Source organism: Brachyhypopomus gauderio, chromosome 15 (genome assembly GCF_052324685.1).
Source record: "Brachyhypopomus gauderio isolate BG-103 chromosome 15, BGAUD_0.2, whole genome shotgun sequence".
Lineage (NCBI taxonomy): Eukaryota > Metazoa > Chordata > Actinopteri > Gymnotiformes > Hypopomidae > Brachyhypopomus > Brachyhypopomus gauderio.
This window is the reverse complement of record NC_135225.1, coordinates 8,539,615-8,565,541: the sequence shown is the minus strand read 5'-3', so window position 1 is coordinate 8,565,541 and position 25,927 is coordinate 8,539,615. Positions and strand designations below refer to the sequence as shown.

General features: G+C 40.6%; 1 protein-coding gene across 3 annotated transcripts; it reads left to right on the top strand.

Moving 5' to 3' along the window:
- Nucleotides 1-2,040: 2,040 nt before the first annotated feature.
- frmd6 (FERM domain containing 6) lies at nucleotides 2,041-19,148 on the top strand. 3 transcript variants are annotated; one of them, XM_076974151.1, is made up of 15 exons: nucleotides 2,041-2,466; nucleotides 9,887-9,996; nucleotides 11,948-12,226; nucleotides 12,796-12,886; nucleotides 13,078-13,157; nucleotides 13,477-13,553; nucleotides 13,759-13,945; nucleotides 15,232-15,387; nucleotides 15,574-15,639; nucleotides 16,091-16,159; nucleotides 16,689-16,863; nucleotides 17,412-17,720; nucleotides 17,855-17,986; nucleotides 18,516-18,607; nucleotides 18,765-19,148. In XM_076974151.1, the coding sequence occupies exons 3-15, from the start codon at nucleotides 12,128-12,130 to the stop codon at nucleotides 19,059-19,061; spliced, it is 1,830 nt and encodes a 609-aa protein (XP_076830266.1). In that variant the 5' UTR covers nucleotides 2,041-2,466; nucleotides 9,887-9,996; nucleotides 11,948-12,127; the 3' UTR covers nucleotides 19,062-19,148. The 3 variants fall into 3 exon arrangements, with proteins under 3 accessions (XP_076830266.1, XP_076830265.1, XP_076830264.1); XM_076974150.1 differs by having other exon boundaries at nucleotides 9,887-10,013; XM_076974149.1 differs by lacking the exon at nucleotides 9,887-9,996.
- The last annotated feature ends 6,779 nt before the right edge of the window (nucleotides 19,149-25,927 follow it).

The window sequence follows — 25,927 nt, the reverse complement described above, 5'->3', positions numbered from 1 at the left end:
AGTTCCAAAAACCATGCTCAGACTATATTACCACTTTGTCTCTCGGTCTTTCAATACTCTCTCAATGCTTAGAGTCTCTGTGAAACATGCAGTTCTGTGTAGTCTCAGCCCTCTATCTGGCTGGCCTTACTGATAATTACGATAACTGATAAGTCTTGAAATTCTAAACAGCAGCTGCGTAACCCTGAGCCATGAGGTCAATATCTCTGTGCAGAAAGTGAATAAATGACACACATGCAAAGTGTGTGTGTATATGATTCGTTCTCCTTTATTCCAGTATGTGTTATTGCATGCAAACTTTACAAAACTGCCCCACACCTAAAATAGCGGCGTTCATGGCAAACAAACACACTCGTGATGGCTGAGCTTGGAGAACTCTGGGAATAGCTATAGGGCTTGGCAAGTGAGCAACATCTCTAGTTTTATTGGTCATGTCCATCTACCCTAGCAACATGCTGGGTGTGTATGCGTTTGTTGGTTTGCTTCCCTCTCTTTTTGTGTGTGAATGATCTCCTCTTGCTACTGGGCAAAGAAGCCACATACACTCTCACAGGCCTGTGAGTCGGAATCGTCTCATTTAGTTTATTTGTTTTTCACTAATCCTCTTCTCCACCCATCCCCCACACCTTCACCCCCTCCACCCTCAGGGTATAGGTTTACTCTTCCACCATCTGTCTTGCGGAGAGTGGCTGGGGACAGCAGATGAGCAACGCAAGTTGGGTGCAGTAAAGTGGTGCTTGGTCATATGCGTGTGTGTGCTTGAATACAGTTTGTTGTTTTTGTGGCTGTGGGAATTAGCATGTTCATGAATTTTGAAGGAGTGTGTTCTGGCTGGGGCCTCAGATCTCCACTGTGCTTACCTCCCTTTGACCTCTCTTATGTTTGCATGAGGACCCTGAGGCTGATTGGCATCAGCAGATGTTCTTCTGTTCATGTTGACACCTGCATAACTGACCACAGCCTGAAGAACAGAAGAGAATTCATGTAGCCTCATAATAGCTTATGAAGTTTTTGTTTAATTTGTATATATGGTGGCACCATCTGGGTGAAATATGCAACATTACAACTGCATTTTTTTGTATTTCTACTTAATTGATTTCATTGCACCAAATATTTTGACCTGCTGCTTTATTACACACACACACACACGCACGCACGCACGCACGCACACACACACACACACACACACACACACACACAGATATTCTGATCTTCTCTTTGGATTGCTGTGCACAGATCTCATTTTACAGCTGCAAATTTTATGGTTATGCATGGTCGATGTATGATACTTGTTTGAAAATAGACCGCTAGAAATTATTTGGGTATATATTCGACAGCACTGATTTAATAATTTGTGACAATCCATTGTATATTTTGTCTGCCATCTAAGTTGGTGGCAGTGATTTATAGGGCTCTTGATCCTGAACACTGCCCATAGGTGTTCTGCATCATTTCACCAACCCTACACACACACACACACACACACACACACACACACACACACACACACACACACACACACACACACAAACAAATGATCAGATGGCTCTGGTTCTGCAGGTCATGGTCATTTGCTTTGAAATATGATCCAGAGTTCTACTAGGTTCTGTTGAAGACTTTATGACATCTTTCTAGAGCTTTTAGTGCTCTTTAGAAATGTATGTCCTCCGGGCATTTAGAGAAGGGGACAGCTCATTTTAAAAAAGAGTTTGCATTTTGAAATCAGCACATTTAAACTCAGGGGCAAGAGTGGTTAGGTATATGGGAGGAAATTTTAACATGGGCAGTAATACAAATCAGTCTTCAACGGAATTCCTGAAGATTAACTTTCAAATCCTGTGTTGTCTTAGCACACAAACCGAGCTGCACTCAGCTTCTCTATACATGAGTGAACCAGTTAGCCATAGCAATATAATCGACATCATTCGGCTACAACTGGGAAAGCGGGACTATATGCCTATCCCAAGTGAGTCACGCCCTCTCAGTCATGGTTTCTGAGGTCCCGTTGCTTGCGTAAGGAAGGCGCCATGCTCCTCCACCCCTCCCCGCATAAACGCACTTCCAACGCCGTGCTGCACTGCTACAGTTGGGACGAAGGGCATGACAAGCAGCCGTGGACACTACCAAACTCCGTTGTTCGGGGGTGGAGAGTTCTCACACTGTCGCGCAGACTTTTAATATCCCGACCGAAAAACAAGACAGTCCTGTTATTTAAAGGCCGTCAGCGGAAATACGGTCTGAGGTCCCGTCCCGGTATTTCCCTCGATATTTCTGTTACCGGTCCCTACGCAGTCGGACATGACATTCCTGCTACGACTTCCACATGTATCGTAACTTGTAACCGCTGTAAAGCCCCCAGACCGATGCTGAATAGTCCTTCACGAAAAGAAGACACAAACGGAATTATTGTGTTCGTGCTGGATTAATTTCACGTGTGAAACTCACGGATTTGTGCTCACTGAAAGGGTGAGTTTCATACTTGTACATTTCGTCAAATCTTTATCGTCTTTCTCTCAATAGTCTGCCGTTGCAGGATTGGAAATGGGGGAGTGCATGAAACCGTCTGTTCGGCGGTCAGAACAGTTCGGGTCAGTTCTCCAGATGTCTGAACATTCAACGTGGCAAAGTGGAGTGTGGCGTGCTATCTTATATATAAAAAAAGAAACATTTGCCTATAGTAGACAACGATCTTTACTGATGTGGGCACCGATTTAGAAAAGCAAAAACAGACTTGCCTCCTTGGCAAGGTACAATTGAGTTTAGACTGCCTCTTACCTACTCTATGAAGGAAAAGTGTCAGCACACAAAAGAGTGAATTGCCTATTCAGTTGGCAGTTAGGTGCTTGCATTTGTCATGTAACCTGATTTTCAACTTTAAGACTTGAGCCACAGAACTGCTTTTTTTTTATATCTTTAGAAACTAGTCTGTCTTCTCTTAGAAAGAAGTTGTCTGGTAACCCTAACCCTTTACGTTATGGAGTCCCGCTCCACATACAAGTTTAATAAGAATAAAACTGACATTAAGTATTTAAATCATAATGTTGATCTTGTGGAGTGCCGCCCCCATTCGCTGGATAACGGGTCGCGCTCTCATTCCTCCTGGTTATTTCTGGTTATTTTTTCTTGCCTTGAATTAGATGTCATTATAAGGGGGGAAGTAACTGCTCGTTTCTAGATATAACCACTCTAGATATAAATCTAGATTGTGCACATATCGTGCGCGTTACGTTTTAACGATCAGATGCCAGTGAACTGGAACATTGAGAATGCGGCAGGCGCAGCTTTCAAATGTTTCTGTGCGACTGTTTGAGGGAAAAAGTAGAACATTTTAGTTGAAAGCCTTATTCGGTTTGATAAAGTTTCTTATTTCAGCTGAAATCTGTCTCTGTTATGTGGGCCTGTCTGTGCTTCAAGGGACTAACATTGTTCACTGCAGCCAAATGGCTTCAGGATTCAGGAATGTTCACAATTTCCTCCTCGCGGTCAGAGCCAGTTTAATATTAGCCCATTGCACAGCTCACCAGCGCTCAATTAAACTGCTTCTCAGAACAAGTCTAGTCCAGTACAATCTGTAGGTCCACGAATATTAATGCTAGTATTCTCGTTTGTAATTCTACTTGTTTATAGACCGAAATGCAGGCATAATAATCCTGTGCATTTATTAGATTTTAACATTCACATCCTCATTAGGTCCACATCCTGGATGTATTTTTTCCTTTTCTTTAACTATTTAATGTCATGGATTTAAAATGTTGTTTTCTTAACATTATCTAACTCGAGATACAGGATCCTGGATTAAACTTTCACCCTAGATTTAAACCGTGTAAATATTCACTCTTCCTTTGACAAGAGAAATCTCTGGCTAACAAAGTTTGAGATGTTGACTGTGATGGTTTGAGTTTCATGTACATCCAGTCTGCAGTGTAACTGCAGCCTACTGACCCAGTTTAAAGTCATTGATCCTCTTTTCAGAACCAGGATTAAATGTAACAGCTCTGAGTTTAATCCATATCCTAAAACCTCCCTAAAATATTAGCACCAATCTATGATTGTATAGCCAGTCTTACATCACTTTTCATACTTCATTATTTTTCGGTGGTCCCCTCTCTCTCTCATTCTCCTGTGCATGTGCATCTATTTCTATCATTTTTTAGATGTCTAATGGGTAGTGTTTTGATCTGAACACAAGCAATGATGTAGCATGCAGTAATAATTTTCTGCACAGTTTTTCTACCTTCATGTTACATTACTGTGTGAGACACTGGAGGGCTTCCTATGATCTGTGTAAGAACATTGATGGTATGTGTGTTAGGCTGTAACTGAACTGTAGCGACATGTCACCGTGTTGTAGCTGCAAGCTCTTTCCTGGGGTCACTATCTGAGTATGTATGAGTATGTGTAGGTGTGTGTGTATGTTCTCATGTGGATTTGGTTTTACATTTTGCCTCAAGTAAAGCTAGAATGCTATATCAGTTGTACTTTGTAAATAAGTGAATTAGTAAAGTTAGACTGTATATGTGTGTGTATGCGTACCCTTGCTCTGATATCCACCTGTGTGAGAGGCTGCACAGGAAACAGGTCATTCTCTTCCCTTCTCCTGCTTCCTCCTTTTCCTCTTCCTCCTTTTTTTCAGCCTCCGGATGTTTTTCTTTGCTGAGCTGTTCTTCTTTTGTGTAGGAAATCTCTGTGTGCATGCGTGTGTGGTGGTGGTGGTGATGGGGGGGAGGGCGGGGTTTCATCATTACGCCTCACCTGACAAGGCAGCTTCAACCCAGCAGTGTTTAAAAGAAAACACATGCAGCTTGGACCAATCAGGTGGATTCTGCAGGGTGATGGGTGGGTTTAACTTGATGCAGGTTGTGTTTGCTTCGAACAGAGCAATTATGCATAGAGCATAATTGTGAATACAATTATGTACATCTTACACATTATTTACATCTTAAACAGTATTATTGGATTCAACATATTACGTATACATATTAATATAATGTGTGAATGTCTGTATATATAAAAAAGTAGACATCTTATTTGTCTTTCCTGCCTGGGAATTTGTCTTAGAGCCCTGCTTTTGGGAACAGTGCAGTTATTTCACACTCTAGAGCTCATCACTGTAACTCACCCCATTTAGCTAAGGAAGGGCTTAATAATTACCTGCTAAATCTGGTGTGTTTGAGCATGTAAAACAATAAACATTTAAACTTCGTGGCCCTCCAGGAACGTAATTGGAAACTCTGGATAAATGATTCATGCTTTGGAGTAGGTGGTGCCTTAGTGTCATCATGCTGTGTTCAATCACATGGAACTTAAATCTCATGTCATTGGTCTGTCTGAAAAAACACAGAGGCATGAACCTCTGTTTTCTTTTGTCAGTTGTTATCACCTTGCAGAAATGTCCCAGCTTGGTGCCATTCTCTGCAAAATTCTCTTCTCTGTTTCAGTCTGAAACAGATCCATGCTGCGATGACCAGATATGCTCGGCAAATTCAGTGTGTTAAATCATTACGTTACTATAGTGGGCAGTGTTAAATCATTGCACTACTATAGTGGTCAGTGGGCACATTGCTGAACTTACTTTGTGAATAGTTTGTAATGGTTCCTTTGGGTATTGTATCTTTGGTAGTGTTTAAGTGTTTGCACCATATTTGTCATTGCTAACAGTGATAGCAGTTCTGAATCAAAAGCCAAACAGGAAATCTTAAAATCGCTCAACAAGAAAAGGAAAGACATGCTTGTTAATATTATCTAGTTACCCTGCTCCATAGAAAAAGGTTTTGAGGCTTTCGTGTTAGTTATGGCTGGTAAACCGAGTGAAAGCATTTAACAATAATCTTTAGAAAGAGATTTATTAATAGAGTAGATTCCTTAACTAGTTTCAGCAAAAGTTGAACCTGCAGGTTAGTAATGTATTAACGACAACAAAAGGTTCTTCTTTGGTAGTAGTAACACAACTATGAACTATTTTTCAAAATGAAAGAGGAGATCTGATCTACTTCTCTAAGGCGTGGTGAGAATCACTGCAAACCACAGTTCTGTATCCTGGATGTGTAATTTGGTCAACTCTTTTGGTCCAGATGTTTAGAGATGTAGATACAATGTATTAAGAATGCACTCAGAGTTAGTGCCGTGGCGTGATTTTACAGAAATTGCAAGATGTGTGGATCTCAAAGCTGCTCTAGCATGTTCTTTAATTGCAGTATTTGGAGTTGTGACCTTTTAGTGTGGCTAGGCTATGAACTATTGGCCATTCTTGTTACAGAAGTGTGTATGTCTGCATGTTTGGAAAAACCCCTGCTAGACTCTTGGGAGAAGAGCAGTGTGTGATTGTTAGCCTGCTTGCTTTATCGGAACATGTTGGGACATGTTGATTCAACGTGCATGGTATTTCCATTTTTTCTCCTCCCTGTCTCTTTCTTTCTCTCCCTTGACTTCTTTCACTCTATCCTTTGTTTTTTTCCTTTCCCATGTCCCCCTCCTTTTCCCCCCATGTTTGCCAGATGTCTTAGTATTAAGTCGCATGTTCTTACCGGGTCATATTATTGTAGTGTTAGCAAGTAACCATTCTCTCATTTGGGGGATTAATTTTTTATCTCCTGTGGTGCTGTATAACTTTATTCTGCCTAGCCCCTAATTAAAAACCTAAAGGTCTCATGTGGATAACCAAGCTTTGCAATAATGACAAAGGCACACTCTTACCTCTGTACAAACCCAGAGTACTTGTAAAGGCTTCTAAATACAGTATGTTCTTAGTTCAGTTCTTAGTTCAGTTGAGTTTAATATTGATTGATGAAATTGTGCAGCTCACACAATCTTGATGAATTAATTAACTTCTGCTGAATAATGCTTAGCTGTCCATTTTAAAGCTTGCACATCTAGGAGCCAACATAAGCCAGGCAAGCATTTACACTTGAAACAACCCCCCAACCTCCACCACAGCACTGAGACTGCCAGTGTAGACCAATCCATAGACCAGTCCGTAGACCAGAAACCTGACAAAGAAGGCAGATTGGAATCAGGAATGTTTGTCTGTTAATGTGATCAACTGAGGTCACTGATATGATATCCAGATATGAAACCTTTTGGTTTCCATACGTAGAAAATGACAGGAAATGAGTCACTAAAGTTACAACACATTGGTGAAGTTGTGTGGAATCACAGAGGATACCCCTGATGTCGCTTCTCAGCAAGCTCCAAATGCCATTTCACAGGGGTGATCTGGAACATTCTGTTGAGTTGCATTTTACAATTGCAGCATCAAAACTCATCTCTTTAGACTGCATCTCTGCTAGGTAGAACATGTAGCCCTGGATAGGCTCATGTGATGAATAACAACACTGAAGAAACATCCTGTTAGAATCAAAGCCAGTACACAGTGACATAGATTTATGAGATATCTCATAACTGGGACATTTCTGTATAAAGTCAAGCAAGCAGCAGCCAGGGAATGTGCACTACTGAGACCAAGACTAGTGCAGCACTAGAACACCTGTCCTACAGTGCAGATAGCAGGGAGAAGTGGAAAGCAAAAGGATCAGAGTCAATGAGGACAATATAGATGGGACCCTATGAGTCTACCAAGAGGAAAAGTAGTATACAGGGATCAGGGAACACAACTTAGGGGTCCAGATGAGTAGCTATGCTGCCTAATAAATGAGACTGATCCCAAAGCACATGGCAAGCAGAGTGAGCCACAGGTTCATAGATTAGTCCCGCCATGCATTATGTGACCTGAGTCTAAAGCCCAAGTGTGCCCAAGTATTACAGCCAGTGGGATTCTCACGCACTCAGAGTGCCTAAGTGATGCAGGTAACACAGCCAATTGTATTTCTTTAGGTTCTGTCTGCCATGTGTGAAATGTAATAGGTCACCCAGTAAAAAAGAGATTCATGAGAATTTAGCCTAGTGATTCTTGCTGTGTTGTCATTCATATTAGTGTTGAATCTTATATAACTCAAACTTTAATAGGACCAAGTCAAATTAACACACATAATATAAGCGGCTCTCAGTTGTTTTAAGCAAAAAAGAGCTTATTGTATCTACTTATGGTCACCTCTATCCCATAGGCACGGACGTAGTTTTGGGGGGGGACGGGGGGGACATGTCCCCCCCACTTTTTCAAAAGCCGGTTTTGGTCCCCCCCAGTTTTTACAGTTAAAACCAAATATTTAAGTAGCGACGAAGTCATGTCCCCCCCACTTTTTAACGGTTAAAAAAACAATATCCAAATAGCGACAAATCTAGCACTAGGATCATGCAGCTCCGAGCCCCCCCCCCCCTTTGTGGTAGTGTGGTAATAAAGTATAAATCTGTGTGCTGTGTTGGCAGTTTGTCGTTAATTGTATGTCTAAACATTTTTTTTTACGTTTTCTTCATCAGCTGTTCTGTCACCTTCAGTGATTTAAAACATTTCCTCTAGAAATAAATTTCATTGATTTACTGATCAAATGTTCTGCTCTTATGTTTTAGTGCCTTGTGTAAAGGAGGATGTCAAAGCGAGTCTGATGCTTATTTAAACGCAACACACAACGAATAACAGCAAACAGTAACTAGAAAAAAATAGGCACTAAAGCTATAGCACAACATACATTTGGGTTAAACACCGACAAATGAAAACCACAGAACAGGGGCTTAACAAGGACTTAACGCTAACAAGGACGATAACGAAGCAGGTGTGACACATATCCGACTAAGAAGGCAGAGGCAGGACCATGAAGAAATAGACACACACACACACACACACACACCCACACACACACTTGGGGAGGAGTCGAGGAGAGGGCCATGCCATGACACCTTGTATCTGAAACAGTAGACCTCAGACAGAAGGTGTTGACTGTGACTGAAACATTAGACACCTGTAGGTGATGTGTGTGTGTGTGTGTGTATCTGTAGGTGATAGGTGTATCTGTAGGTGTAGTGTGTGTGTGTGTGTGTGTGTGTGTGTGTGTGTGTGTGTGTGTGTGTGTGTGTGTACCTGTAGGTGAACCTAAATTAAGGCAGAGTCCTGAACAGCCACACTAATGTCCCTTATTGTACGAAACACAACATAGGGAAGTTGACACAAGTGTGACTTCAAGACTCTACCATATAAATAGTTGGGGTCGCAAGTGTACTTGGTTATTGAAAAGCCCTACATACATCTAATGTATTGTAAGGTGTTTTAGCTATTATTAACAATAAAGAAAACAGCATAATCCCAGTTTCCTCTGACATCTAAATATTGGTCATGTCGTCTGTTTTAGTTGTCAGCTCAGGTAATGAGCTTTATCTTAATCCTGGACAACCTTGTCAAAATTCAAAATAGATTTTGGTGATAAATTTGTGTCTAGTTTGTGAGACACCAGTCCTAGAGAACATTTTGTTGACACTTCATAGATATATCATAATCTAGTAGTAGGTTTTGTAATTTTGTGAGCTAATGTTTCATTAAAAAGAAAATAAATTGTAGTTGCAAATAAACAGTGCTGTCTTTATACATAATGTATGAAAAATTACATGGCCAGTAGCCAAATCTGTCTGTATAAATGACGTTTGACATCCTGTATAGAGACACGTGGGTGTGGGCATCATATCTGGTGTTGGATACAGGGGCCTCTGTTGTTATGACTTGTTATGATTAGTTTGGCAGTTATATGCATGAAGTTATTTGCATACAACATCATGAGCTTGTTTGTCTCAATTAATTTTAGGTTCTTTTTCGCTGAGTGGCTTAACCCACACCAGTTTTTTCATTTCACACCTGTGGTGGATGTGTGATAAGATACTTATACTGGTGGTAGAAGTGGTCAAAAATATTTCTTTCCCATGCAGGGCAACATCTGCATGGAAAATCACGGAGATTTCAGACAGGACTAATGAGCGCTAAGTTGAAAAACTGGTTTTTTTTCAGGGGAAGATAAAAATGCTGAAATGGTGGATATGGACAGCAATAAATTTGAGGAGCACCTGTCAAAGAAGTTACCTCTGGACTTCAAGCAAAATTAATCACTAGTGCTAAGGGTACTGAAAATCTCATTGTGAGTCATTCTGATGAAATTGGTTTTAGCTGTTACAAATGCTGTAATATATTGCCTGTGGTTAACAAACCAAAGATAACTGCTCAAGTGCATTTGTCTGTATACAGTTTGAGGCAGTTCCTCCAAGATCAGTGACAGGTAGTGGTGAGACTGTGTATGTCTTGTATGTATGGAGCGTGTATGTGTATGTATGGAGTGTGTATGTGTATGTCCTTGTGGTGTGTCCAGAATCAAAGGCGTTCATTGTTGGAATGAGAAACAGATGTTAGGTTGGAATTCTCCTGACTAAAGCACTTGCGTGTGTCTTGCGCATGCTTTCTCTCTTCCTCGCTTTTCTGTCTCTCTCTCTCTCACACAGTCACGTCTTTTACTCACTCCTCCCTCACCCTCCATCTTGATTTGTCTTATTTTCCAAAAAATTTCATTTCTTTTCTGTCTTGCATCTTTGGTGTCATTTTAGTCTGTGTTGCTCAAACCGCTCTGCTAATAAGCTAACATAAAATGTAGCCATGTAGTCATATAGATGTCTTGTCAGACTGTTGTGTGCATAATTTGTCTTGTGTGAATATGTGTGTGTAAATCGCTGAGGGAGCTCAACGGAAATGAGTAGAGAGTAGTGTGTGTGTGTGTGTGTGTGTGTGTGTTCTGCCACGTTGTCATCATGGCTGAATCGTAGGCAGTGACTCAAACTCACTCAGATTTAAAACTGTAGCTGGTTTTGATTAGTTTTTTTATTTTACAAAGTTGAAATAAAAGTTTTAAATTATGCAGTCGTGTGGTAACTTTAGATGATCGGTGTTACGGAGATGTTATTGCAGAGGTGTGTGTGTGCGTGTGCTTGTGTGTGTGTGTGTGTGTGTGTGTGTGTGTGTTTGTGTGTGTGTGTGTGTGTGTGTGTGTGTGTGTGTGTGTGTGTGTGTGTGTGTGTATGTGTGTGTGTGTGATACAGATTATATGTGTGAATGTAATGTTGAGATGAATGAAGGATGTAAAAGAAAGAGGAGCATTATGAGATTATCTAAACTAATCTCATAATAAATATCCTATAGCAATTTACAAAGTATAACTACAATAGGCTACCAGTCGAGTGTAGACACTGGCTGAATTTATGTTTTTCATAGTTGTAAAGGCTTTTGTCTAAAGGTCTACCTATCTTGACATGCTGCAATTGTATTAAAAAAATGTATTAAGTACCCCTTTCAACAAATAACTTTCATTCTGTTGTTTAGCCCCTCACCCAACAAGTGCCCAGCATATGAGAGAATTTCTTTGACATCATAGGTTGCTGCCTCATGATGAGTGTGTAAAGCTGTCATGAAAGTAAATGATGTCTACTTTGAAGAATCTAAACTCTAAGACAGTATTTGTTTAACACAGCATAATCTCAATGTGTTATTTCATATTTTGATAGTTTTTAATTTTTTTTATGTGTCACATTAGTTGATATAGAAACGTGTGTTGACCTTTTGATTGATTATGTTTTTATGTGAACCATTTATAGAACATGTCATATTCCTATTCCAAATGAAATGTATAGAAGGGGAATGTAAGGCTATAAAGTCTATAGAAAAGGACATGTGAATATTGGAAACTTCTAATTTAAAGGTTTGGGTAACATGATATTATCATATGCTACTGTGTGGTAGGGAGTTGTAGGGTTATGTCTGTGCAGGCAGATGTTCAGATTGTCACCAGCAAGCGAAACATTCTTTGATGATGAGATCAGAGGAGCAGAACAAATCTGGTGTATTAGTGTGTACAAGTGTGTGTGTACATGTGTGTGTGTGTGTGTGTGTGTGTGTGTGTGTGTGTGTGTGTGTGTGTGTGTGTGTGTGTGCGCACGCATGTGGACTATATAACAGAGCATTTATAGGGCTTTTTATTCCGTTTTTTTATAATTTATTTAACATACCCCTCCTTTTCTCTCTTGACAGGGAGTGGACCAGGCGTGAAAGTGGCTTGGGCGTGTGTGTCTGTACTGGTACCAGTAAAAACTGTACGTGTAAGAGTTTACTGGTCTCAGTACAGCAAAAGTGTGAGCAGAAGTGAATAGGAGAATCTTTGGGGCGGAGCTCCTCAAAGGAGCTGAATTTCCAGGAGGACGGCAGTTAAAAATGAACAAATTGACGTTCCACAACAACAAGACCATGCAAGATCGCCGCTGTGTGTGTGTGTTTCTCCCAAATGATGACACCCTCAACGTCATTGTTAATGTGAGTGCCAATGCTTTTGCACACATCCTGAGATGGGCTACTGCTGACGTACTACTGCTCAGTGTTTCCCCAAGAACATTTTTTAGCAGTGGAGAAAAATTGGGGAGGTTACAGAGCAGAACAAAGGGCAGCGGGAATGTTGCTTTTACTTACTAGCCACTTTATTAGAAGTCCTACTTTCTTGGGCCTCAATGGGCACTTGATTAGGTAAAACTTTAAAAAGCTCAAAAAAAAAAAATCCATCTGGGGCATGAACATTTTGTCAGTGACATGGTGCCACATTTATCACTGGCCAGTTTCTGACCACAGTAGCAGTGCTGAGTTTTGAAATATTAATAAAATATTCACCTGGTGGTGGCCTGTTTGTGACTATTTAGCTGATACTATTTTATCACCTCAAACCACAAAACGTCTTTGTTGGTGTTGATGTCCTAGTAATTGGATAATAATAATCTGGGGTGGGGGCACACATATCTACTTTTATTTGTTTATACACAAGCCACTATTGTTTGATAGATAAATTAGATGTCTTCCAGTGCTGAATCCTGGGTCTTCTGTCTCTTTCTCAGGTGAAGACTTTGTGTCAGGAATTGTTGGTGCAAGTGTGTGATCTGCTCCGGCTGAAGGACTGTCACTTGTTTGGCCTCAGTGTTGTCCAAAGTAAGACAAAAGCACACATACCTCCATACACTTGTGTGTGTGTGTGTGTGTGTGTGTGTGTGTGTGTGTGTGTGTGTGTGTGTGTGTGTGTGTGTGTGTGTGTGTGTGTGTGTGTGTGTGCTGTATGTGTATAAGTGTGTATATGTATGTGAAGGTGTACATTTGTATTGATCTTCATCTTTTAATCCAAGATAATGAACACATCTATATGGAACTGGGACAGAAGCTTTCAAAATACTGCCCAAAGGAGTGGAAAAGAGAGGCCAGCAGGGTAACACACACACACACACACACACACACACACAACCATACATACTATACATGCTCATACATGCACGGGCACACGTGTGCACACACAGAGCACACTTATCTATGCCATATGTTGCAGTACTCAATTCCAGTTCAGGAGGGCTGGATTCTAGCACACCTTCCCTCCTCAATCACACCTACTATACCTCAGGACTAACAAGCAAGAGGAATCACCTCTGTGATAGCAGGACAATCAGTAAACCCATGAAGATTAATTCATTTTGAGATAATCATGAGTTAATGTTAATTTTGAGTTTTTTCCCCATCTGTGTTGAATGAAGGGAATTGATCAGTTTGGGCCTCCGATGATTGTGCACTTCAGAGTTCAATACTACGTGGAAAATGGCAGGCTCATCAGGTAACCGCACACGGCAAACATACATAGCAGCATAAGATGGGAAATGTAAATAACAGAGTCAACAATAGTTTTCTTGGGAATTTTCTTGTGTTCCTGTATTTTGATACTGTCACTCCCAAATACTAAACTTTCTAAAAATCAACTTAACTGCAGAACCTTCACCACACGCCAGCATACATCTCCTTTTTCCTTGTCTTTTGCTCAGTGACCGCACAGCGAGGTATTATTATTACTGGCATCTGCGGAAGCAGGTGCTGCAGTCGCAGTGTGTCCAGAGAGAAGAGGCCTACTTCCTGCTAGCTGCCTTTGCTCTGCAGGCTGACATGGGAAACTTCAAACGGAACAAACACTTTGGTTCTTACTTCCAGCCGGAGACCTACTTCCCTTCCTGGGTGAGCCCTGCATCCCAGCATGCATTCTGTCTCCCTTTTTCAGTAGTTATTTTATTTATTTCTTTGTTCTGGTACAGGCATAAAGATGCATAAACAGCAGTGTGTATGGGGATCCAAAATAATCCATATTGTTCATTTAAAGTTTAAACAGTCAGGATGGATTTTAGCTGTTGAATGTGGATTGATGATGCATCAAGTGACAAATGTTTCTAGGTGACAGTCAAAGTGGAAGATGTAAGTAGTCAGTAGAGCAGTGAAGAAGCAGTCCTATCTGAATGGGAAGGTTCATACAGAAACCAGTCAATGTTTGACAACATGAGTATTAACGGTGCAGGTAGGGCACTCTCTCTCCTCAGGTAAATAGTAAATATAAAACAGAGACCGTCAGAGATCTTCTGCATTGCTAAGCCATATTTTAAAAGGTCTGCCTCTAAAGCATGAGCAGTTGCAATAAGATTGTTGATTGTTGTTATTACCTGCATTACAGCACTTAAATTGTACATATTCAAAATATTTGTCACAATGCATACAAACATACATACTGTGTATTGACAGTACCACAAACAAAAGGTCAGATCCCTTCACAAGTTCCGATTCAGACATCAAGGCCTAGAAGTGTAAGTGCAGCCTTATACATATGACCCTACTGAATTACCCTCCCCGATGTGCCGAATATGGCCGGATTTCTTCTCCCATGGACGACCATCTCTTCCTTCATAAACCCTGCTACACCTCAGTATACCCAACCGTATCTTCACACCCTACGGTGTGAAGCTTGGTGTTAACCTTGGTGTGTCCTGCTGTGCTCTGACATACATACTACTTCATGTGTAGCAAATGTCTGTAGCCCGTAGCCTCTTGCGCTTGTGAGGTTCTCTGAGGCAGTGGCAGCATGCTGTAGTCTCCAGGTTGTCCTTGATTGCCCTTGTATGTTAGTCTACTTCCATGCTCTCATTATCATTCTCACAGGCACTGCAAAAGTGGAATGGTGAGTAGACTTACGAATTATGCTCATAATTCATTGCAATTCATGGCACTTTAATTACTCCTTATTGGTTCCAAGTGCTCACAATCCCAGACAATAGTATAAAATACATTTCAGATTTTTAACCCTCTAGCTCTTTCCGTGTTAAGGTTTTCTGTCCTTTAAATTTTTTTCATTGCAACAATGTTAAATATTTGCTGGAGCCTATAGGCTTTCACCCATGGGTAGGGAAACGATATAATCATCTTTATTTAATCATGAAAAACGGTTGTCCTCCTGTTCTCTGTCTCTCTCTGCTTAGGTGATAACTAAGAGGGGACGTGACTATATTCTTCGTCACATTCCCAACATGCATAAGGAGCAGTTTGCTTTGACTGCGTCTGAGGCTCAGCTGAAGTACATCAAAGAAGCAGCTCTTCTGGATGATGTTGCTGTTCACTACTATCGCCTCTACAAGGTCAGTGAAGGACTCTGTGTGTGTGTGTGTGTGTGTGTGTGTGTGTGTGTGTGTGTGTGTGTGTGTGTGTGTGTGTGTGTGTGTGTGTGTGTGTGTGTGTGTGTGTGTGTGTGTGTGTGTGTGTGTGTAAAAGGGAAGGAGAAATGCAGAGAATTTTGAGAATAACCTCTAAAGTTTCCCTTTCAGGATAAGAAGGAAACGGAAGCATCTCTGACTCTAGGACTGACTCTGCGTGGGATACAGATCTTTCAAGTATGTGTGCTCATATGTGTCATAATGCAAGCTCTGGAAAAAGGTTTTAACTTGTTAGTATTCTAAACACTGTCACATGAGGCTCTGTATTTGACAGTGACTAAAAAGCATTTCTATAAGCCGCTCTGGACAAGAGAGTGTGTGAAATGCTGTAAATGTAAAAAATTTACATGAATTTACCCCCCATGTTATAATAGATAAAAAGGCCATAACTTTCCCTGTGAATACTAACGCGTCTAAACGCATCTGTTGTTTCCATTTTCACCAGTTTCAGTGCAAATGTCAGGTGTTTTTCTGTGGATTAATAGAATTGTGAGATGTTTTTCATTTGTAATGTTTTTGCAAATAATCCATATGTATGTTCTGCTTAAAAATATTTCTCATTTTAAAAAATGCATTTAGCAGCTCACAGACCTTGTTGATTGACCTTGTTGTGGTGGTTGTTGTTTAGAACGTGGGCACGGTGAGGCAACTCCTGTACGATTTCCCCTGGACCAATGTGGGCAAACTAGTATTTGTGGTCAGTACCTCACATAGATATTCCACAGTTATTCTTTTACTTTGACACAGTATTACAAGAATGTGAAAAAATACTGAAAATAATACTTTTACAGTAATTTACAGTATTTTACATGTATAAGTGTTTTTGACTGTAGGTCCACTGTTGGCTAGATATTTTTGCACTGCTGAATATAAATCCTAGACTATGAGAGTTCTTCTGCATTGCCTCAACCCAGCAATGACACTGACATAAACCCCAAGAAGAGCACTGTGCTTGATTCAGTAAAACTAGTATAACACCATATTTCCATGCCACTAGCAAGTCAGTGTCTGTGAGGTGAGAATGGTTCACCCCTAAATATTCATCTGGTCAACAGTGGCTCAAACATAGTTTAACATAATATATAGGCATCTTTAGATTTACCTATGAGATAGTTATACTTAATAAAGTAGGCAGTTAATGTAGGTAGAAGGTTGATATTTCTCATAAAGTGGTTGATGTTCATAAGCCTCTGATTATGTATGTTCTCCCCCTCCCTTTGTCTTAGGGGAAAAGGTTTGAGATCCTGCCCGATGGCTTGCCCTCTGCCAGAAAGCTCATCTACTACACCGGCTGTCCTATGCGGTCCCGGCACCTCCTACAGTTACTTAGCAACAGTCACCGCCTATACATGAACCTTCAGCCTGTGCTTAAGCAGGTCCGCCGCCTGGAGGAGAATGAAGGTACTGCAGTGTGAGTGTTTTTTTTGTGTGTGTGTGTGTGTGTGTGTGTGTGTGTGTGTGTGTGTGTGTGTGTGTGTGTGTGTGTGTGTGTGTGTGTGTGTGTGAGTGAGTGTGTGTGACTTTGTTACAGCTGTGATGTTTTGTCTATGTACGAAAAGCAGACTAAACAAGAGTAACCTATTTTGTCAGGAACCGCAATATGGTTCTGGCGAGATAAAAAAGCTTTTTTTACAAAAGCGATGTTTAATTTAAAAACAGTTTTTAGTTTTCTCTTTTTGGTTATTGCAGTTAAGGTTGGATACATATACATAATACACATGTGAAAAGTGCATGATTCCCTATTATGATGAATAATAAAACAATCGAGTTTGTGTGTGTGTGTGTGTGTGTGTGTGAGATGTCTTCAGCACTGAGCCTGATGAACATATTGTATTCTCTGTCTGAACTGTATACATGCACCATGAATTAACCGCGTTCGCGTGAGAAACTTCTTATGGCCGACGCTGCAGAGTTGCTGACGTTTTGCGTGTGTGCGCGTGTGCCGGCAGAGAAGAAGCAGTACCGCGAGTCGTACATCAGCGACGCCCTGGAGCTGGACATGGACCAGCTGGAGCAGCGCTCGCGTGCCAGCGGCAGCAGCATGGGCAGCGTCTCCCGCCACAAACGCTTCTCCCGCCACTCCACGACCAGCCGCGGCAGCTCGCACACGTCCGGCATCGACAGCGACAGCGTGCGCACCCCGGCACACACCCCGCACCGGCCACTGCGCACACACTCCTCCTCCAGCACCAGCCACGCAAGCACACGCACCTCCGGCATCGAGAGCAGTGGCAAGGAGCGGTGTCTGGATGAAGATGGTATGAAGCACACACACATTATATATATATATGGTCAACAGGGGCTAATGTATGGTAAACAATGGGCATATTATATATATATATATATATATGGGGGAGGTGTGTATTTAGTGGTATACTGCATGTTTCTACAGAGATAGAGATGTTAGTCGACGACCCCAAAGACTACGAGGAGCTCCATGATTTAGCACTGGAGCTCAGCCAAGATCTGTGCATTCACATCACTGAGGACATGCTAACGTCTGCACAAAGCAACGGACACTCAGGTACTAAACATGCAGCGTGTACGCTCAGTACGTGCACACTCACGCATGCACCATGGGACCATGGCATACAGGGTCACATTGTGGAAGAGGAAATGTTGGTACATATGATGGTAAACATGTCCACCAATGTTTTAAACCACACTGTTAATATGTGTTGGACAGCTTTGCTGTTACATTCATTGTTAAAATCACTAAATATGAATGAGAAAGTGCCAGTGTACATAAGATGTTGTGGAGGTAGATTTTATGAAGAAAATGGAAACATAAACCGGATTAATCCTGGACTTTGTGGTTTACAGCTCACTAGCTGCAGAAAATCAGTTACCAAAAATAACCATCATGATGTTCACCAATAACTCATTAAACCCAACGATTAAACCCAAATATAAGTCAAGATACATGTGATGGCATACCATTATGCTAGATTTGTACCTGTTCTTGCTGACAGTATATAATTGATGTGTAAATATGATATCAGTAAACATCATATTATAATAATATTAGTGATGACGATGATGTTCCCACACAGGTTTAGTTGTGAAGGAAGTCAGCTCATCAACATCCAGTTCCTCTGAGACTGTGGTAAAGATGAGAGGCCAAAGCATCGAATCCCTTCCTCAGGTCTCATACACACACACACACACACACACACACACACACACACACACACACACACACACACACACACACACACACACACACACACAAAAATCATACAATCAATTCAGGTAATTCATCTTTTTAGTGTATCCTGATTACTTGCTTATCTATGTTTTAGACTGTGTCTGGAAGGAAGTCACAAAATTCCACAGACCGGCACAGCCAATCACTGGACGATGTTCGTCTATACCAGAGAAATTGCCAGGAGTGGACGGAGCTCTGTCAGGATACTGCCCATAGTTACACCTTTGGCTGTGTTGAAGACCTTAGTGATGGGGTCAGCTGTGGCTACCAGGGACTTGGGGAGCAGTGTGCTAGTATCCTTGACACCAAACACCCTTTCCCCATCAAAAGAACCAACAAGTACTTCTCCCTGGACCTGACTACAGAGGAGGTGCCTGAGTTTGTTGTGTGAAGAGAGAGTTTGATAAAACCAAAGCAAAAAAAAAAAGATTTGACACGATGACTGACGACATTTATTTGTGTGTGTGTGTGTGTGAGGTGTTAGTGAGGAGCAAAATGTGATTGATCTGCAGATATCAGCTTTTTAACTCAAACAGGAAGAGAAAGGGAAATGTGCCAGTGTGTGTGGTCAGCCTTCAGCATGTTAGCAAGGAGTGAACTCTTTTGTACGAGTGTGTTTGTATATATGCTCTCTACGAGTGTGTGTTTGTATGTATGCTGACCTGTATATCTTTGCATGCTATTTAGAATATTCCGTTTCATGTTTTGGACCTTTCTGGGCACACACACACACACACACACCTACATTTCAACAGCTACATTATAATGGCAGACTGAGTTGATGATCCAGTCCCTATGAGATTAGTACAGAAGGAACAGTTTGTAAGGATGCGCATGTATGTCTGTGTTTTACATCTGTGTGACGTCTGTGTCAAACACACACATTTTGTTTTAGTGTATGTGTATGAGTGGTTCTGATGGACTGTATCATACCATTTCATCAATGATCCACTCAAAGTTTTCATGACAAATGGAACCCACAGCCATATTATAATCCTGTAATGACAGGAGAAGTAGCATGTGTGTTTGTGTGTGTGTGTGGTGCCTGCTGCTCAAAGTGAACCGCTTGTGCCTTTGTTACACTATGCAAGTTCTTACTAAGACCCATAAACTGTTACTGGGAGTCTCCCAACTCCCTACACTTGCACCAAGTACACTTACCTCAATGCCAAGGCAACAAGCAGATTAACTAGTCACAGAAGCTCGTAGTGGGAATGGGGGGGGGGGGGGGGGGGGGTTTGCTGTTTGGCTTAGTTAGGAGTTATTCAAATGTTACTACAAATTAAATCATAATGAGTGGCAAAGAACAGTATGTGAAAGAAGATACCAAAAAACAAAAACATCTAGTCTTAACCTTCCCCCAATATTTGATCTACATGTGTCCACTGATTCTCATGCGTGGGAAACTCTGTAAAGAGCAGAATATTAAATGGATGGAAAATTGAATGCTGTGTTTCAGTCACCATATTTCCCTCATGTATATCTGATCAACTCACGGTCAGTGGGGCAAATAGACTTGGCAGTGCAAAAGTACAGAAGCTGATGAATGATTAGAGATCTAAGGTTCTAGCCAGAGAAGGAAGAAATTGTAGGATTGGAGAGGATGGGGAGGAATTACATGATCATAGACGTCTTACAACCCGATTCAGAAATACCCAAATGAAACTTTTCCTGGTAATCTGTGTTTTTCCTTTTAAGGCAATTTGCTTTTGCTCATCAAGTGTTGGTTACATTTCTTTGTAAATTGTTATACAAACTGGAACTTGTAACTTGGTGTTTTGTTGAGAACTTATGAACAGGTTTTGCATGAATGCTTATAAGAGTGGGAGCCATGTATTTTTGCTTGGTCTTAGAGTGCCATGTCAGTATTATTCTTGAATGGATGTCAGTATTAGAAAACATATCTCCCACTTTACCTGTATGTGTGTGTGTGGGTGTGTACGTGTGATTATTCTCAGTGATTATTCAGTAACATATCAATATGGTAATAACTAATGAAGATTTTTCCATTATTGGTTTGAACCTTGTGAGAAATGCATAATCTTCAGACAAAAACTGACACTTGGTGTTGTTCATTAAATGCACACATGTTCCCTTCTCCTTGCTTAGAAAAAGAGCCTAGACATCTGTTTAACGTTTTTTGTTTCTGTGGTGAAATCAGCAGCTCTTTCAGATGTTCTTATGTATGTGGATAGCTGTCTCACATGCATGGGCATTCTTTTAAATAAGACTGCACCCACAATAGTACAACAGGTCTGTCCCAATGGCCTTGTGAGCCCAATAATACTTCATATTAATATAGAATCCCTCCTTCTATAATGGACTTTATAACAGTTACCACACTAGTCAATGTAAACTGTGTGAATTGAGTTTTTAATGATTTATTCAGTTATTAAAACTGCAATTCATACGTTAATGACAGATAAATGCCTTCCATTGTATTTACATTTGTGGTGCAATCATTTCTGCAGGGATCAAAATAGTCTGAACTTACATATATTTGGAACACTTGCTTACGAGACTCACAAGCCACTGTACAAGCATAGCGTCACTGGACTGAAATAGGTTTCGGCCTGCAGATAAAGCCCACATATACTCTTCTCCCTCTTTAATTTGTTTATCTGCAGTTAATGTCCTTTCTGTGAAAGGAAATGCCCTTCAATATATATATATATATATTTTTTATTTTTTTCTTATTGTTAACCTTTTTGAAAGTTTATGTTCCCATAATGAAGTCGGGTGCGTGCCTTGCAGGTACTGATATCCTCAAATGTACACAATAAAAGGTACCTACGTTTTGCAACAATACCTCCAGTGTTTTTGTTTGCCTTTGCGTTATTAGATTGAAAATGAAAAAACCAAAAGATAATATATACATGGCCACTGTGGTCTTTATCTGATGAAAGTTCAATGTTGCTTTCATTTAGTTCAGAGGTGGGACCAAGTCAGTGTTTTGCAAGTCTCAAGTAAGTCCAAGTCTTTATCCTCAAGTCCCGAGTCAAGTCTCAAGCAAAGACACTCAAGTCAAGTCAAGTCTCGAGTCAAGACAGGCAACAGTCAAGTCAAGTCCCAAGTCTGAAACTTGGAATTTCAAGTCCTTTCGAGTCTTTTTTTTTTTTTACCAATGTTGCAGGTATATTTTAAATGTAAATAATAGACATGCGTTCTTTAAAATCTTTAAATCTGTAATTTAAATCTGTATTCTCCTCAAATCTTGATAAAACATGTGCAACTGAAAACACGAAGTATAAAAAAAATTAAAATTACACCTCTTTATTGCACAGTTCAATTTGTTAAACTTAGCTGCAAAAATATTCATACTTTAAACTACAATTTTCCAGAAATAAATATTCTGTGAAAAAGTCATAAGTAGAACTCCATGTTCAAATAAAAAGTGCTGATATTTTCACAGTAAAATACAAAGAACCATAACAGCATTTTTCCCTCTCTTCTCTTATCTGGTTTCTTGGAGAACATGTGTGAGTGACACAAGACAAAAAAATATAATAACTGAACAATTAACAGGAATCTGCAACTTTAGACATTTCAGTAAACTATTCTGCATTGCATTTGCAAAAGACCAAACTGGCCAAAAGTCTGTATGTCATTTGTGCACGATGAGGCCGTAGAATGATGTCCCCAATAGCTGAAAACTCGCTCCACTTTTGTCAATATATTTTTTTCTCGACGTAGATGTCTTCAAATACACAATCCATGCTGAGATAGAACTGGATATTATGATGGTGACAGAGAGAGGCTCTCTTCCCCGAGTTCAGATACAGAACCCAGGGTTGCCAAACCTCACGTGCTGAGCATGAGACACACGCATTTGTCCGTCTTCACACGCTCTCACGCCACACATCCGATTTCTCACGCCGGAAAAAAAATCTAGTTTATTTACCTCTGATCCACATCTATGATTCAATGAGTTACTAGTTTGCCCTGGCACCAACCACTGGCGATCGATCGATCGCGATATAATACTTAACTTGTGTCCATTTTACACCCCGCCCGGTAAAAATTTACGTTCGCCAACCCCCCCATTTGATTGGTTGTGCTGCAGCTCATGCACACACACGTACAGAGTGTGGAAAAGCAGAGGACTGGTCTGCGTCAGAAGGACGGAAATTAAATTAATGGGGCGCACTTTATAAATATTAATATGCGTTTTAAAATTTAGATTTGGGGTAAAAAAAATCAAGTCTTTGCAAGTAAACAGGTTCAAGGCCAATTCAAGTCCCAAGTTATTGGTGTAAAAGTCCAAGTCAAGTCTAAGTCTCTGAATATTTTTTCAAGTCAAGTCAAAAGTCTTAATATTAATGACTCGAGTCCAAGTCATGTGACTCGAGTCCCCACCTCTGGTATATATTAATATTTTTTATAGATATTTTTGTTAAAATAATAAAAGGTTGATCCAGTTTGAATTTGACCTGCCAGTAAAGAACTGCATTATATACTAATAGATCAGCAAACATCGATCTTTAACCTACTGTAGAGGGGCCTACAAATTTATTTCTAAATTTATTTCTAAACTATTTCTAATTTTCTTCTACAAACCTTTTTATTCTATATTCTTTATCATCATAATTTTTCTTACTCTGGTTCATTTCTCCCTGTGTTTTGAGTTATAAATTATAGACTGATACCGACATCTGTTGAATTCCCTGATATAATTTGAAGACAGTATGGTGACCCAGCAACTCCAGTCATATTCACAGAATGCCAGTTATTCCAAAGAATTGATATAAACATTCCCCACCATTCTCTATGCTAAAGACATGTTACGAAGGTGTGGGCTGATTGGGCTAGCTAGGGGTTACTGAGAAGATGCACACATTAATTATTATATGTTTATTTGCGGGGGTGTCAAATGCACACATTAATTATTATATGTTTATTTGCGGGGGGGGGGGGGGGGGGGGGTCAAATGGACACATTAATTATTATATGTTATATGTTATATGTGTCTCTGCTGCGCCTAAAGCGATCGATCACCAGTGGTTGGCGCCAGAGCGAACTAGTAACTCACTGAATCATAGATGTAGATCGGAGATAAATAAACTAGATTTTTTTCAGCGTGAGAAATCGGATGTATGGTGTGTGAAGACAGTAAAATGCGTTGGCAACCCTGCTTCTTTGCAGTGTTGTCAAGATTGAAACCAAGTAGCTAGTAGCTATAGGGAACGTTAGCTACTAGCACGCTTCAAATAATTAGCATAGCTAAATAATATGATGTAATTAGCCCATTAATTACACACTTTTTAAAATATAGTGAGTAAAATGTGAAGATTTTTCTTATGAAATGTGAGTAGAAGTAACAGAAATGTTCAAATACAGGTATTTAAAAATACTAGTACCATCACAAAGTACAAAACGTCTACAGCTAGATTGTGGCTGTGTTCGAAATAGTCTACTACATACTACTGGCATACTGATCGAGCCCCAAATCAGTATGTCGTATGCAGTATGTGACCAAAATGAAAATGTCCAGTACGCGAAACATACCCGGATGACCTACTACTTCCGCAAAATATTCCAGTACGCAAACAGAGCTATCTTCGTGGTGTACTGCATCCCATCATGCAACGCTACGTTCACGTGACCCCGTAGTGTGCTTTGCTTTTGTCGCATACTGGAAACTGTACTGCATACTACTACGAGGACCAGTATGCAGTATCCAGTATATACCGAGTCCAGTATGCAGTATCCAGTATGTAGTAATCTATTTCGAACACAGCCTGTGCCTCTCAATATTTGCTTTGTGGTAATCTTCCAGGAACACCATTCATGTGAACAAACCTGAGACACCTTCAGATTTTGAGCTGTAACTCCTCAGGCTCTGTTGAAGAGGGCATTAGTCTCCCGGGTGACCTACTTTCCCCTATCATTCACCTTGACTTTTAAACAATTTATTCATTAAAGACACAGCAACATGTTGTTTGTCAGACTTAATTGTTCTCACGTAGACGTAAAACGTTTTAGGAGCCATTTCATGCAGACTAAATGTCATTATTCCAACTTTTAAAAACATCCTGAATTACTGAGAAATTATGAAAGGTCACATTAAGAAAGCTTTTCTCAGAAAGACAGTAGATATTAACCATGTCAATGTCCTTGTTGCTGTAATTATAGATGTAACAAAGTCCAGTAAGTCACTTGTAGAACATTCGAGAAACTGGAGAACATATTACATATACAGTATGTGATATTATATCGGACCTGATGAAAATCATTTCATAAGCAATGCAAACAAATAGGACCATAAACTGACAACTGTCACAAACCACAAACTGACATGTAAACATCACTGTTTTGCTACATATACACGGGATAAGATGTAAAAATATATTATGCCAGTCCTGCAGTGCTGCACATAGGGCCCTGCCTTCTCTCCTCATTCCAGCAACTGCAACATCGCAAGCTCTTCTCAGGGGGGCATCAGGAAGGCAGCGCACTTCACTGAATTAAGCCCACAATACTTCCAGTGGGCTCAGCAGTGAGATCTGGCATCCCAGCCTTTATGTTCACTTTTAAACGACACCTCTTTAAATGCCAATCCAATGTTGCCTCCTTGGTGACTAAGGCCCTACCCAGGACCACTGACACTGTTCTCACAAGGTCAGTGCTGCCAGTTCCATATGGGCTTTACACACTCTGTCAGTCGTTAGCACACACAATCCCTAAAAATCACATTGGCCTTCCCAGCAACCAAGGCCGTACTCAGCCCCACTGGCACCATTACTGCATACTAACTAGGGTTGCAGCGGTAACCGGTTTCACGGTATACCACGGTATTAAAATGCACGGTTATCATACCGTGTGCGTTTGCTTATTACCGGTAAAAAGCAAGCCAGCGGAGAAACTGACCCGCGCATGCGCAACTCCGCTCCGGTTCAGCTACTCAGCACACAGCAGTGAGAATGGCAGAAAGTGCATCAGACTTAACACATTTTTTTACAAAAAAAAAAAGCTAAACTAAAATCAGTGGCGAAAATGACGTAATCGCGGTGGCTCCGCCCGTGCGCGAGGGTCTCGCGCGCTGTCGATTCGCGAGGTCGTACACCTCTCGAATTTTGTAACTTTGCGCGCTGCGCCTCAGCGCAATGAACAAAGTCACGTTTGCAGGATTCATACACGTTTAAAAGGTGGAATTAAAACACTTGTACGTCACTTTAAAGGTCCGTTTCAATATTTCCCAGCACCTTAAACTTAATTAAGTTAAATATTTATACATATACTCGAAATAATTCGCTTTTT

What these genes read in the sequence shown, in the direction of transcription:
- frmd6 (XM_076974149.1), top strand. Translation starts at nt 12,128, where the DNA reads ATGAACAAATTGACGTTCCACAACAACAAGACCATGCAAGATCGCCGC. An exon ending in GGAAAAGAGAGGCCAGCAGG is followed by an intron (nt 13,158 to 13,476) that starts GTAACACACACA and finishes TGTTGAATGAAG; the next exon opens with GGAATTGATCAGTTTGGGCC. An exon ending in AGACCTACTTCCCTTCCTGG is followed by an intron (nt 13,946 to 15,231) that starts GTGAGCCCTGCA and finishes CTCTCTGCTTAG; the next exon opens with GTGATAACTAAGAGGGGACG.